Genomic DNA, 14,438 nt, shown 5'->3' on the forward strand with positions numbered 1-14,438 from the left:
GTAATGAGAATGCTAATATTTACACGCAGCGCAGACGTTTGGTCCTGATTGATAAATTAAGCAAACAGTTCAGGTGTTCCCCTCGGTCCTCGCTTTCCTCGCTGTCTGCGCAATTCCTGTATGATCCATCACCAGCAAGCGTGTCCTTTAATTCTGCTACGTTGCATTTGAAATATCAGCCGTGATACCCTCAAAGGCCTTTGGGTTGTGTCCAGTGGATTTTAATAAGCGCAGAGAGAAGGGCGTGATTGATCATGAGTCGTTAGGAAAAGTAAGGTTCAGGTGATGGATTGTGGGGGGCGTAATGGCTACCTTGTTGCGTGAAGGCTCCTCTGCTAATCTCTAATGTGGAGTCGTTATTAAGCCCATGTTTCCATGCGCCGCGCGGGGTAATCATATTTCCCGACCCCTAACCTTTCTGCACGGAGATATTGATGGCCATTAAGACTGCTGTAGGTAAAAGAGCGACATTAAAAAATCCTTGGGTTGGGAGAAGGGTGGGGGTGCACAAGAACGTGCACTTTCTCTCCACGACCCCCTCATCAATAACTGCCAGAGCAGGGCTGTAATTTGAGGCCCAGGCGGCGACTTTGGCCCAATCTGCAATTCTAATGTCAGTGGCATTTGACTCGGGAACGAGGGGCGATTCAGAGCGAGAGGAGGCTGGTGGCGGGCAGGAAAAAAGATGAGTTCAGCAGAAAATTGGGATATTGTCCAATTAAAATGAGTCATTTGGCTGAAATGAGGTTGAGTTGGCGCGGGACGCACTCGGACGGCCGCGTAGCTTCGTCGCCCGGAGCCGGCCGAGCATGTACACACATATATACGCATGCACAAGCGCGTGTGTATAATTATGAAAGAATGCTTTACATGAGGGACCAGCAGCACTACTAACAAGGCTTTCATCAATCCACTTCAGCCAGAGCCCTACTGCTCTCCTCCATCAGTTTCTATTATTTAGTCTAATTACGCCCTCACCATCTCTGTCTCTGGAGCTTTCTCAGCACAGCTCCCATGCCACACACCGCTCTGTTTCATGCATATGTTTGTTCCTCAAACAAGAGGAGAAAAGCCCTGCATTCTGCGCTGATATGAGATCCATTATGATGCTGCTTGTTTGTGTTGGTGGTTGGTGGGAGTTGAAAGAAATATGATTTGTTATTGAGTTATATGCTTAAATTCAGCCTTCAGGATTCAGAACTTATGCAAAATATACGTATACTGTAATGCAGCATATTTAGAAGCCTGTATTATGATGTAAAGCTGTGTTTAAAAGCAATACTGAATGTGTAAAAACATAAACTCTCAGTACATATATCCAATATATCCAACAGCAGAAATAAAAACAGCAACACCAGTCAAATAATAAATAATACACTAAATCATTAGCAGACGTCCTTATTTATCAGCAGCATCATGAGTAATAAGAGAGAAAAAACTTGAAGTATTGACAGTATACAACTGCAAAGCCAAACTGAGCTGCTATACTGTTATATAAGGCCATGCTGACATGAGCATGTGTGTGATTATAGGAAACGGCACTTCACCAGAGGACACAGCTTCGAGGTTTTTGTGAAAAATGTCACCGTTGTCTGTCGCACACAGAGCAGCAGGTTCGAGAGCAGGTACAGTAAACTCTTTTCTAATTTTTACTGAGAAGATCATACTGTTTCATACTGACGCATCCCTTTTGTGCTTATATTCATGCATGCGGTGCGTTGGTGGCATGCACTGAGCTGCAACATACTGTGTGACTCCTGTGCATTAGTGGGTTCTGTGCAGTGTGCCCACACTGTTGGAATTTGGTTTATTTTTAATTTCCTGTTGAGTGCCCAGGGCTCCTGCTATGGTTTATAATGGATTCTGTGTATTTGCCATAGCGCTGCTATGAGAGAACTTCTAACAGAGACTAAAGAGCAGAATTTGTTTAGAATATGAGTGTCGCTTTCTGCAACTTGGTTCTCATGCTGTTTCTGGCAATAAAACAGTGGAAATAAAAAAAATTGACAGTTTTTTGACAGTATTGCTCAGCTTGTCCAGAAATGCATGTGTAAAGCATGTCTTCTAGTGGTGGCTCAAATTGTGAATTACTAAAAATGTAATACCATATTTTTCGCACTATAAGGTGCACCTGATTATAAGGTTCACTATTAATGAACGTCTTTTTTTCTGGTCTATTTTTATACATAAGGCACACTGGATTATAAGGCGCATTTATGAGACACTATAAGTTCTAATTCAGCAGGTCTTGCCACTGCAACTAAGTTAAGTAAAGCTAAGCTAAGTAACTTAAACAAAACTTTAATAAAAAAAGACTTTCTTTTAAAGTCAAATAAGCGCTGGATATTAATCTACACATATTTTTCTGCTGACAACTGTTTATTTGGGTGGGTAAAGCGCTTCCGTTTATTTACAGTAAGCTTAGATTGCCGAATTTTTCCAGCACTGAGGCTGAAGCATTAGCGGCTAACCGCTAGCGATTAGCGGCTAAGTTAATGCAGCCCGACAGCACTATACTGAGGAACCCTGAGTGTTCCAGTAAGCCCGGGTGATATTAGCTAGCGGTTTGTCTTACATAGCTTATTTTAACACAGTAAACACAGAGACTACAGTCCGATATACTCACCTCTGAACGGGGATATAGCGGTTAGCGGCTAATGCTACTCCAGCTTCGGTGCTGAAGAACTAAACTGAAACTCCTGAATAACGCTGTACTTCAACAGTGTGGCTTTACTGCTTTTTACAAGGAGACTGGTAAAATTCATGCATGTGGAGCACTGGATTATAAGGCGCACGGACTATTTTTGGGAAAATTAAAGGATTTTAGGTGCACCTTATAAGTTAGTACATATGAAATTTTAAAAGCACAGTACCACCAACTAGAGCGTTCGCTGACAGTATTGCAAAATTAGTATTTTGCGATATATTGTGACACTGTAAGCAAGAAGGAATATTTAAGCCATATTTGGCTTGTGTTTCTCTCACAGGCGTTTATGTGTTTGAGTGACATCCTTGTAGCCCATAACTACCAGCTGCAGATGTGGGACCCCTCAGCAGGAGCCCCTCTGCTGTACACCCCGGAGCCCCGGCTCCAAAAAGCCCTGCTGAGCTTCGTCCTGGAGCACGTCTTCACCAGCCCTGAGCTGGACAGCCACAGCAGCAGAGGTAGCACTGTCCTCCTCCTCTCCTCCTCTTCTCCTCTCCTTCTCTCATCCTCTTCTCCTCTCCTTCTCTCATCCTCTTCACCTCTCCTTCCATCCTCCTCTCCTGCTCTTCTCTTTTCCTTCATTGCTTCACTCCTCCTTCCCTTCTTCTCTCCTTCTGTACTCCTCTCTTCCTCTTTTCTTCTCTTTTCTTTTTCATTGCTCCACTCCTCCTCTCCTCTCCTCTCATCTTCTCCTTCGCTCCTCTGGTTGATGTGTTTAATTTCATTGTGTTGTCTCCATGTTTTTTTCTGCAGCATTTAATATTAATATTAAATGTTTTTTTTGTAATTTTTTCTTTTCTTTTCACAATGTAAATTTTTTTCTTTTTTTGTTATCAGTTCTGATATCAAAATGATCACATTTTTATGCCTTCAACATAAAAAAAACGTATACAGAACAAGGAACTATTAACACTGAGGATGCCTTAAGTTATTGTGCAATAAAATTAAGGTAAAACCGATATAATAGTAGATAATAGAGATAATAGTTTTCTGGGTAGTAGTTTAGTCTGTTTGTGTATCAATGAAGTCTGGTCTTTCATACTTTATGTAAATTGTCTATTTTGACCATAGTTTTGCTAATTTTGACATCTGCAGCCTATAATATTATATTAAAAAAAATATTATAATGGTACTGCAGTCTCAAACTCCCTAGTCTAAACACTTTATATATGAAAACTAAACATCAACAAACATTCTTGTTTTTCTAACATGCATAAATCAAATAAGAAATAATATATAAAATGTTTTAATTCTAGTGAATTCTGAACGGTGTATATGTTCTGCCTGTAGATGGCAGTATTACTCCGTGTTTTATTATATAATGCCAGGCGTACTGTTGACTACCGTAGTTCCTTGTTATTGGGCACCCACAGTCAGTTTGACTTCTTATTTGTGTAATGGCTCACAAACTTATTTAATATATGCCCTGAAACCAGGTTTCTGTTTCAGAATTAGACTCACCAGGACATATGAGTGTATTAGGGTGACAGGATGACCTATTTTTCTGGGAAATGTTTTTGTTTTGGACCTTAAACAAAATTGTTTTTTCAATTTGTTAAATATATTATTATTATTATTATTATTATTATTATTATTATTATTATTATTATTATTATTATTTCAAAATGATATTTGCACTCCACCTAAAAAAAAAACAAAATATGGTCATCCTGAAGTATATAATACATTGTGAGCATCCCTTAAGACTGGATCAATACATTTATATTGGCTACAGACACACAGCACAGTAATATAGGATGGGTTTTTTTTGTTTTTTTTTTCACGTCTGTTCTGTTGCTTTTGTAAATAAAACACATTCCTGAGACTACAGTGGGACAGTTTCATATTTGATTGTCCATCCCACGCAAACCTGATTGGTTGTATGAATATTTCAGGAAGCTCTGGAGATGTATCGTCCAAAACCCTTTAAGAATTACAATATGAGCTATTGGAGGGAAATCTAATAAAAACAATTTAGTCATTGTGTTTCTTCGTGTCACTAATAGTGTTATAGCCTGTGAATGAAGTGATGCTGCAGTGATACCCTCATCCATTTACCCTTCCATCTGTCTTTTTCTCTTCTTCTCTCCTTCTCTTTTCCTTTGACAAATTTAATATTTTTATTTTTTATAATCTTCTTCTCTTTGTTTCTCTCTTATTTTTCTCTTTCGTTTTTTTACTCTTGTTTGCTTTTCTATTCCTCTCTTCCGTAATCTTTTCCCTTGCTTTTTTCTGTATCTTTTTCTGTCTCTCTTTGTCATATCATCTGTCTATCTTGCTTCTTTCTTGTTTTTTGGTCTCTTTTCATCTTTGTGTCCACATCTCTCAATTTCTTTCTCTCTGTCTCTCTCTCTCTCTCTCTCTCTCTCTCTCTATCTCTCTTTTTAACTGTTTTTTAAACTTTTAACGATACATCTTTTAATTTTTCTCTACTTCGTTCTCTCCACCTTTCTCTTCTTATCGTTTGCCTTTTTTCACCTCCATCTCTCCCTCTCTCTCTTTCTTTCTTTCTCTTGCTCGTTCCAACTTTGTGTCCATATCTCTCAATTCCTCCCTTGTTATTTTTCTCTCTTTCCGTATTTCTCTCATTGTCTTTTGTCTTTTTTCTCCCTTTCTCACCTCCATCTCTCTCTCTCTCTCTCTCTCTCTCTCTCTCTCTCTCTCTCTCTCTCTCAGGTAGTGAGAATGGGAGTGTTGGGGTGAGTCGGCTGGAGGATCTGCACAGGCGGAGGAATCTGCTGGCTGCATACTGTAAGCTGATCGTGCACAGTGTGCTGGAGATGAGCATGGCTGCGGAGATCTTTAAACAGTACATGAAGGTACGAAACTCCGTCAGACCACAGCTTTATAACCTCTGAACCTCTGACCCTCTGAACTCTGCACACACTCTTCACCCCATCAGACATGAGTAACAGCTGCCACTCAGTGAGTAAATGAATTAATGAATGAAGGAATATCCCTCAGTACAGAGTATGGAAGGGGTGTTGTTTAGTTGTTATAAGAATAAAAAGGATTAAAATGAGTATTTTAATGATATTTGTGGATCAGATTGAGCAGGTGGTCCTGATTACTGCAGGGAGGGTCTGGGAGTTTGAGCTGAGTCTGTGCAGTAATGTTAAGTGGCAGTGAGCACATTGTTCTATTAGTTCTATTGCAGACTTGGCTTCTCTGTTTATAAGCACAACGGTTTGCTTTTTGAATTTATGAGTTGACCGAGATGAATGCACAGCACTCTGTGAGAGAGAGAGTGAGAGCGTGTGTGTGAGTATGTGTGTTTGCGTGTGTGGTGTATGTGTGTGTGTGTATGTGTGTGAGAGTGTTTGACACACTGACATGTTTGGAATGCCTATTCGGCTCGGCCCTGGCAGAGCCAGCAGTCTCTCATCAACATTCTTCTTGATCAGACCTTTTAATACACACACATACGCATACACACACACACAAACACACACACACACACACACACACACACACACACACACACACACACAGCTGCCATAATGAACGATGGCTTTCAAAGTCAGGCGAACGACAGAAAGTTGGCGGCCAAGTGTAACCCCATATTTGCTCGACTTCCTGTTTCTGCAAGGCTCACTAACAACTGTTCGCTTCTCTGAGCTTCTGAACGTCTGCCAGTCTTACAACCAACTACACCCGTCTGAACGCGCTCCTGAAAGCAGAGCCGCAGCAGGGAAAAGGCAGCTGTTGTGTGATGGAGGTACAGTAGGTGGTGTGTTTGCTTGTGTTACACACGAGGAGCCGGGCTGGAGTTGACCTCCTCACACTGGAACAGTTTTAATTCCGCAGGTCAGTGAACCAGTGCCACCAGTGCAGTCCATCAGGCTGAGGATTTGTGTGATCCAGAAGGGGTCTCCTGTCGCAGGGCAGGGGGACGTGGGCTCATAATCTGTCTGGCCGAGAGGGCAGGAGGGCTGGACCTGTCGCTCTGGCACTGATAAGGTCCAGGTCAGACTGCAGGGCAGCAAATATCTACTGGAGCAGCCAGTTATTATTTAGGTCAGTGAGGGCTGATGATGTGCCTGTGGAGAGAGGACCCGTGGGGAGTTTGAGTGCTAACGGGTGGCTTGTTGGTTGGTGTGGAAAAGCCTGAAGTTTATTTGTGGCCCCAGATTTAATGAAAATAGTCTGTTTTAAAGTTGCAGCCACTTGAAGGATAATAGACCATTTTCCAATTTTTGTATTGTTCCAAATTTAGGCTGCAACTAATGACTTTTTTAGTAGTCGACTATTCTGACTATTTTTTTTTGGAGTAGTCGATTAGTCACAATTATGCACATTGACTGTTTAACATTTAGGGCCCTAGACCAGTTGTACACTATATTTTAAAAGTTTGACATAGATATATTAACCCAAAATTACTAAGTGTTTTATAGGAAACATTCACACAGGCTGGATGTTATTTTCAGGAGATTCTTTTTTTTTTTTTTTTTTTCTTCAAACTGCCTGTCGGTTCCTATAGGTCAGCTCACAGACGCCTTGTGCTGAGCAACATCACCCCACATGAAGTAATGAGGGGAAAGAGAGCCGTCTACCCACCCAGAGAGAGCAGGGCCAATTGTGCTCTCTGGGGGCTCAGGCAGCTGATGGCAAGCTGCATGTCCGGGATTCGAACCAACGATCTCCCAATCATAGTGGCAGCGCATTATTCCGTTGATTTTCAGGGGATTCTAGGAAACTTATTTGTCTTCAATTGAGATGTAAATTTGAATAGAATATATATACAATTTGTGTGCTGCTAACTGTGCTGTTGAACATATATTGAAAAGCTGAGCTTACTGTAAGTTAACAGAAGCACTTTACACACCCAAATAAACAGTTTTCAGGAGAGAGTTCTGTGTAGATTAACAACATGGTGACACCCTTGTCCCTTTTTGTAATCTGATGCACCTTATGGATGAAAACAGACCAGAAAATAGACGTTTATTGATAGTGCGTCTTATAATCTAGTACAATACTGTATGTACATTATCCACAGAGCTTCCATCCTGTTTAAGATTGGTGAAGCACTTGTTGAAGCAGTGTTTCAGGAGTCTCTAACTGCTCACTGCTGTTCCTTTCTCTGCAGTACTACAATGACTTTGGTGACATCATTAAAGAGACTCTGAACCGGACCAGGCAGATGGATAAGATTGAGAGTGCCCGCACCCTGGTTCTTTGCCTGCAGCAGGTACTCTAAATCCTCCCTCTCTCTCTCTCTCTCTCTCTCTGTCCCTTTTTCTCTGTACTCTCTTATCGGATGCTGCTCTGTGGAACACGTCTGCCAGTCCAGATCCTCTGCTTGTAGATGGCCGTAGCTGTCAGCACCTCACAGACACAGAGACACCCCCCCTCTCCATCACTATGCTCTGAGTGGAAGGTTCTAGCAGCTCCTGCATTCTCTGAATTGCTTAATGGATCCCTGGTGGAAGGGAGGCTGATTGGAGATGCAGTGATCACACTCACACTCAGAGGTGCAGATTTGGTTGGAGAAGCAGGAAGGACATGAAATCTGATGCTGTAAATGTCAAAACAACAACAGCGTTCCCACACATCCTGGGAAATCTGGAAAATCTGGAATTGTAGAAACTGAAAAGTGCATTTATAATTGCAACAGATTTATATTTCTGTCAGATTTCTAAGTTTCATTTTCTGTACTTTAGAAGTAATATATTGTATAATAGGAATGTTTATTAACAGTATAGAATTAAGTCTGATCTATATGTAAAAAAATACAGTAAAACTATCATGAAATATTCTTTATTTACACCGAAATGTCACATGTCATGGGACATTAATTAGTATTGTGTACTGCACTGTCCACTTTGGACGGTAATGCCTTCTATGATTTATTCCCATTACACACATGACACTGTGGATGGAGACATCTTACATTTTTACAATTACATTCCACACACATTCAACACACTAGTGAGAAGCGGCAGCCAATCACACACAGCGTACTCTCAAACGGAATACTGTGCACCTGGAGGACTGCATTGGGCACTGAGGAGCTGACCCATCACAGAGTGCCAATCCATGTCTGGGCATACAGTCACACACATTCATACAATTTAGAAGTTAGGGCAATTTAGAATTTCCAAATTACCTGATCCGGACTGTGGGAGGAAGCCGGAGTCCCTGGAGGAAACTCATTTAGACACTGGGAGAACATGACATGGAAACTGCACCCAGATAAGGACTTGAACCCAAGACCCCAGTGCTGGGAGGCTAACATGCTAACTACTAAGTCACTAAAATACCAAAAAGTCTTATCCTTTTAGCATCCACTTTTCAGACCTCACTTGAACTTGGATAATTTAGGTTGGCTTGCCATGAGCACATTGCCCGGTGTTCAGCCTCACTCACAAGATAACACCTCACAATTTATACTTATAAGTGGGGGTGTTTTCAAATCATTACCTAAGGTAACACTTAATTACCAATTATCAAATACATTATACATGCCTCCATATTCCATAACTTCTGGCATGCCAGTGTACATAATACAAAGTGACCAACCTACAAACAAGCCAATAGGCCTGAGAGCCTTTTACTATCAGCATCATCTGCAGAGGCTGCATTATCTTGTCTATACGCTCTTCTCTCCAGCTGTATCTGAGGCTGAAGCAGGAGCAGGACAGTGGAAACCCGTGCAGCTCTGGAGTTCAAACCTACAGCAGCATTAAAGAACTGGCCAGACGCTTCTCGCTCACCTTCGGCTGGGACCAGATCAAATTCCGAGAGTCTCTGGCCATGATCCACAGGTACTGCTGCACACACAGCATTACAGCAGCAGAATTTAATTCCGAATTAAGCAGCAAAATTGTGTTTTGAGTGCCCTCTGAAGGATAAGATTTACACATGCATTTCTGGACAAGCTGAGAGATACAAAACCAGCATCTAAAATGAAAGAAGCAAAATGATTGGAATATTAGCGTGATATTATATATTATAATAATATATTTTAATATATAATATATTATTATATTATATTTCGCACAAATATCTGTTGCCTAACCATTCACTAGAGTTACAGTTTCTGGTATGTTGAGCCCAGATTAGCCATAATGAATAAGTTATCCTCATTATTACAAGTCAGTGAAGCATTACCGGTACATTGATTTTGAAGGTAGTTTAAAAAGTAAAGTAAAAATGCTACATGATGTTGCTTTTAGTTTTATAAATATAGATTATAATTTAATTAAAATAATTTAATATTCTACCTATGCGTCTGCGATACTTAAAAAAAAAATTCCATGATGCTTAAAAACCCTTTTAACATTTGATATTTTAACAAAATGAACCAGTAGGTGGCAGATGTTATTATTATTATTTCTTTTTTTTCTTTTTTTTCATTTTTGAAAATGCTTAATGTTTAGAATATAACTATGCATATAAGACAAAACAAACAAAACAGGGCAAACTGATAAAAGAAAAGAAAAGAAAGAAAAGAATAAATGTGTTTCTATGGGTGGTGGCAGATTTTAAACATTACTATCCATATATTATCCCATACATAATACATCATACTAATTACACTGTTTGTAATAAAATGTGCAGTGGGACCGTGATCTTTAAGCACTGTCAAAATCCACAAAAGGCTCAGAAAAGTACATTCTTTATCACAACAAAAAATGATCACCATATAATAAGATACTGTCACATTGCCCACCCCTAATTCTACAAATTCCTGGCTTACTTTGACAGTGACCAATCCGAGCCCAGTGTTTTGACATGCATGTTGCTGAAAATCACATGTATAGAGAATACCTTTTCAGCCCTAGTGATTTATTTTACTGAGTATAGTTGAGCTGGACAAACAACACTGTTTCAAAGTCAAGGCTGAAGACAAGGTAGTAGAGACCTTGCTTATCTCTGGTAAACATAGGCTGCTCTTCAGTGTTCAGTCGTGCACATTTGAGACCGTCTGCGCAGACTCCTGCCTCTGCATCTCGTCACTTGTGATTATTTTCAAGGCCTAGATGTATACAGCAGTTCAGCCCTTCGATTTCTAAGAACTCAAGGATGTACAGTATTTCTCTGCAAATTTCTAAAGTTCCCTGCAAAATGAAATTGTGACGTTAGAGCCAAATAAAACATCCTTCCTCTGATTACCCCTTAAAAGTGTCCTTGAATGGAAAACAGTATTTATCTTATCACAGTTGAATAATGAGAGTATAGAAGTGACATACTTTAGATCTTAAATACTGTTGTATCTTAATTAAAAGCAAAATCCTGCAAAATCAAAAACTGGTCTGAAAAATTTGCCAATTTTCTGACTATAGTTACACCACAGGAATCTGCATACACTCAGTTCTGTAATGAAGCTGTGCTGTGCTGTGCTATGAGGGTTCTGTGCAAGCTGACATGGTGCCTTGCTGAATTGGTGTGTAAACAACATCAGGGCAATTTTAACCCCAAAGGAAGACACTTAGCCTCTTGTTGAAGTGATGTATCGAAACCGAGTCGCTGCGCTTTCCTCCGAGCGCACTGTAAGTCGGAGTCTGACTTCACATTTGTCGGAGGAGGCATGTGCTAGTCTTCACCCTTCTGGTGTTGTGGCATCACTAGTGATAGAGGGGGATATACAGCTGAGTAGCAGCTAAATGCGTGGACAATTGGCCAGACAAATTGGGGAAAAAAAGACTCTGCCTTATAAGTTCACATGCTTCTTTTACTTTTAGACACTAATTCTTAATCTCTCAGCTTGTCCAGAAATGCATGTGTTAAGTATGTCCTTTAGTGGAGTCTCAAATTGGGAATTGCACTGTAGATTGACTGTAGATGGAGCCCAGTAGTAAGAAATGCCAGTTCTTGCATAACTTTGCTTCAAGCTTTAAGATGCAGCATTTGTTTTGTGGAAATGCAGTTTATTGATTAAAAACATGCAAACACATTGTGTGATGCTGGCACAGACTAAGTACTACAATTGGTATGCCTTCATGTAGTCGCTGTCATTCAAAACCCATATATTTTAAAAACACTTTATAACATTTAGTCAGTGTAACAAGATTATATTCCAAGTAATTTTGAAACTTTTATATTGGTCCATTTATCATGAATGGCAAAAATAGCAAAACTATAGACAGGTGAAGATTTGTGCATGGTTCTAAAGGTCTCCACTGACTGAAGACTTGTGTTTCTGTTCTGTTGCAGAGATGGTATTGAGTTTGTGTTCCAGGGTTTTGTTCAGGAGTCTGAGAAGCACTCACCTCCCAACATCTCCTACCTCACCATCCTCAGCGAGTTCTCCAGCAAGCTGCTCAAACCTGACAAGAAGACCGTGTAAGACAATCAAAAAGCACAATTTAATCGTGAACATACAGTGTACTGTGTAGCTTGTAAATTGTTTCAAATATATCAGTTTATATTCCTGTCCAATAAAAAAAAAGTATCTCTATTATTGTTGAACACAAACTTTCCCTCACACTGTGTCAGAATTACTTGAGAACTGATGAAAATTCTCCAAAATGACCTGAAATAAACTCGTTTTGTTGATGTTTTGGAGATACTTGATTTTTATTGAACAGCGACAAAACTAGTGTATTTCAAAAAGTATTCATTGAATACCATTGAAAAGTATCTTTATTTCGGTAATTTAGTTCAAAATATAAAATTCATATTTTATAAAGATGTATTACACAAAGAGTAATCTATTTTAAGTGTTTCTTTCTTTTATTGTTGATGATTATGAAGCTTACAGCCAATGAAAACCCAAAAATCAGTGTCTCAGAAAATATTATGTTGCAAGATCAATTAGTACTTTTGGTAGTGTGGGCAGTGTGCCAAGTCCTGCTGGAAAATGAAATCTGAATCTCCATAAAATTTGTCTTTCTGGGAAAACACTGCACTGCACAGAAGATTGCACAGATGTCTCTCCAAACCATCACTGATTGGGGGAAACTTCACACTAGACCTCGAGCAGTTTGGACTGTGTGTCTCTCCACTCTTCCTCCAGACTCTGCTCCCTTGATTTACAAATGAAATGTAAAATTTACTGATGATCAGTGATGATTTGGAGAAACATGTCATCTGCAATATTTTCTTTCCATTTGAATTGTGTGTTGAGGAAACTGACTCTAAGAGTTTGGAACATCTTTACAATTCTGCTTCACTGTAAATACATTTGTTTTTGAAATCAGCACATCTGTAGTTCACCATTGCTGCTATTAAAACCAGGCCTTTCCTGCTATTTTCTGCTCAGATACAGTTACCTGCAAAGATATGCCGGCGAGCAGACCATCAATAACAGGGAGGAGTGCTGGATGCCTCTCATTTATTACAGAGCGTCTCTCCAGGGCACGGCCGAGGGAGAAGACGCCGTGTCCTTCATCAGCTCCGACACTAACAAACAGCCTTCTCTCACCAATCGTTCCAAATCCCCCTCCATCAGACAGGCCACGTCTGAAGGTATGAGCACTCTAGAGGTCAAGCAGCAGCTGTTTTAATAGACCCACTGCACTATTTTACTATAATCTACCTATTTATTATTATATTAGTGTGTAAAAAAGATAGTAAGCAGTGAAAATGCTGTTCACTCACAGAAACTTTCTGTTTTTTTAGGAGATACACGGTTTCCACCACCATGTATAGAAACAAAAGGCAGCAAGCAGCTGAAGAGGTGAGGAGACAAACTTGTTATAAAAATAAATGAGAGATAGGCGCTTCTTGCGCAAACGTAAACGGAATTATGTATTTTACTTATATGTTTGGTACAAAAATGACATCCATCCTCAGTTAATGTGTATTAAGTCTATCAGGATTACTGGTATACTGTGCTGTGTCAATTTTGCCCTACTACACATTGGCGTAGGTACTGGGAGGATGTCCCCCTCAATAATGATACCACAGAAAAAACTGAAATTGTTTTAAAATAAAACTTTTATTTTGAAAGCGTGACGAAATCTGCATCCCCGCAATGAAAAGCACTCCCTCTCGGAAGCACGCTTCTAATTAAAGTTAGCTAAAGGAATTCTGTCCGCTTTTATCAAGAAGACGTGGGTGCGCACTCCCGAGAGAGGGTGCTTTTCCTGGTGGGGGTGCAGATTTTGGCACAACACCGGCTTTACACACAAGGTCAGTGGTGAGAGCAATAAATCGCAATAACAACAATAAAAACTGCAATAAAAACAACTTTTGGGTAATGTCTTGTTCTGCTAACAGTTCAGGAGGGTTTGGGTTATCTAATGTTTATATTAACTGCTGTCTAAAATCTCTATGAAACGTAAAGTTACATTCTTTTAATAAAAGGACACCATAGAAAGAAGTGCTCTCAGTAGACAAAAATTTAATCACAGGACACAAGGCTACTGAGATTTTTAAAAAGAGTGGAGAAACTGAAAATATGCAACATAATTGACATATATGATAATATTACTCATAATAGTAATCAAATCTGTTGTTATATTATTTTAAATATTAGGTGATAACTGACCAGTTTTTGTCATATATGTATATAATTCAGACATTGCACACAATTTTTTCTAACAACAGTAAATGTAATGTGGAGTAACATGATTAGGTTGTAAAGTCACCTTTAGTTAGATTTAACTAATAATAAACAGAAGTAGAGAAAAAATATATATTTAGTTTTTTGTGATTAACTGTAAATCCGCAAATGTTGTTCTAAGTCCCCCCTAATATCAAACCCACTCTTATTCCTTTGCCACTACAAATTACTTTTGTATTTCTTTATTGTTATTACATTTTTCAAATTGTATTCAAACACATT

The 14,438-nt window shown here is 39.5% G+C and overlaps 1 protein-coding gene across 1 annotated transcript in view; it reads left to right on the forward strand.

Annotated features, from left to right (window-relative positions):
* si:ch211-269e2.1 (cohesin subunit SA-2) overlaps positions 1 to 14,438 on the forward strand; it is a 30,115-nt gene that overhangs the window by 12,428 nt on the left and 3,249 nt on the right. The window contains exons 24-31 of the mRNA XM_007227856.3: positions 1,533 to 1,625; positions 2,988 to 3,165; positions 5,384 to 5,526; positions 7,794 to 7,895; positions 9,317 to 9,471; positions 11,864 to 11,992; positions 12,912 to 13,117; positions 13,271 to 13,328. Of these exons, the coding sequence (XP_007227918.3) occupies positions 1,533 to 1,625; positions 2,988 to 3,165; positions 5,384 to 5,526; positions 7,794 to 7,895; positions 9,317 to 9,471; positions 11,864 to 11,992; positions 12,912 to 13,117; positions 13,271 to 13,328 (1,064 nt within the window). The remainder of the gene's footprint in view (positions 1 to 1,532; positions 1,626 to 2,987; positions 3,166 to 5,383; positions 5,527 to 7,793; positions 7,896 to 9,316; positions 9,472 to 11,863; positions 11,993 to 12,911; positions 13,118 to 13,270; positions 13,329 to 14,438) is intronic.

Source organism: Astyanax mexicanus, chromosome 11 (assembly GCF_023375975.1).
Source record: "Astyanax mexicanus isolate ESR-SI-001 chromosome 11, AstMex3_surface, whole genome shotgun sequence".
In the NCBI taxonomy this organism is placed as follows: Eukaryota; Metazoa; Chordata; class Actinopteri; order Characiformes; family Acestrorhamphidae; genus Astyanax; species Astyanax mexicanus.